The sequence below is a fragment of the Oryzias melastigma genome, unplaced genomic scaffold, assembly GCF_002922805.2.
Source record: "Oryzias melastigma strain HK-1 unplaced genomic scaffold, ASM292280v2 sc01525, whole genome shotgun sequence".
NCBI lineage: Eukaryota > Metazoa > Chordata > Actinopteri > Beloniformes > Adrianichthyidae > Oryzias > Oryzias melastigma.
Window position 1 is genome coordinate 1 of NW_023418107.1, and position 925 is coordinate 925.

A 925-nucleotide genomic window follows, 5' to 3' on the forward strand; every position below is an offset into this window, starting at 1 on the left:
GGGTCGGGGAGGACTGACAGCCGTCATTTCTGATGCTTGTTGAAAACCTGCCGAGCTTCTGACTGGTTCCTGTCATCGTCAGTCTTCCTGGACTCACCTTGATGCTGGGGGCGGGGTCTTCACCTGCCGGGTTGCTCTGTCAGAACCGGGTTTGTAACTCTGTCTTCTCTGTCAGTACATGTACTGGACCATGAAGCAGCAGCTAGCCCACCACACCGTCAACGGCTGCAACGTCAGAGCTGGGGACCTGCTGGCCTCCGGAACCATCAGCGGACCTGTGAGTTTGCGCAGAACCTCAGGCGGTCCCTGATTTGTTGGTAGACACTGACCCGTTTGGGTTCCACAGAACCCAGAAAGCTTTGGTTCCATGCTGGAGCTGTCCTGGAGAGGATCCAAAAACATCCAGCTGACAGGAGGACAGACCAGAACGTTCCTGAATGATGGAGATGAAGTCATCATCACAGGTCAGAACGGAACCGAGAGATCCGAGACCAGAAGGCTTCCTCTCTCAGATGAGGTCAGCTGTTTGTTCTCTGTATCTTCTTAGGTTTCTGTCAGGGAGACGGCTTCAGGGTGGGCTTTGGTTCCTGCCGGGGAACCGTCCTGCCGGCCTGCAGCTCCGCTTGACCCTTTGGCAGAACCTTCAGAGGTCGTTGGGCGGTTCTGCTCCATCTGCAGACGTCTCTTTCTAATAAACGTTCCTCCACGACACTCGTTTGTCTTCATTCTGCAGAACTTTAGGAAAAACACGACGGTTCTTCAGATGGACCTTCAACCCAAACCCCCAACTGACCAGAGGGGGCGGAGCCTCAGCAGAACACCTGCGGGAGCAAAACTTCCATGGGGGGCTGACAGCCGTGGGCCAAAGGGGGGGCAATCCAGGTTCAGGCCAGCTGAGCCAGTTCTGGTACATCATGGCTTAGAG

The 925-nt window shown here is 55.5% G+C and overlaps 1 protein-coding gene across 1 annotated transcript; it reads left to right on the forward strand.

Moving 5' to 3' along the window:
- Positions 1–31: 31 nt before the first annotated feature.
- LOC112139259 (fumarylacetoacetase) lies at positions 32–711 on the forward strand. The gene is made up of 3 exons (XM_024262008.2): positions 32–277; positions 347–464; positions 548–711. Exons 1-3 carry the CDS (start codon positions 179–181, stop codon positions 625–627), a joined length of 297 nt encoding a protein of 98 aa, XP_024117776.1. The 5' UTR covers positions 32–178; the 3' UTR covers positions 628–711.
- The last annotated feature ends 214 nt before the right edge of the window (positions 712–925 follow it).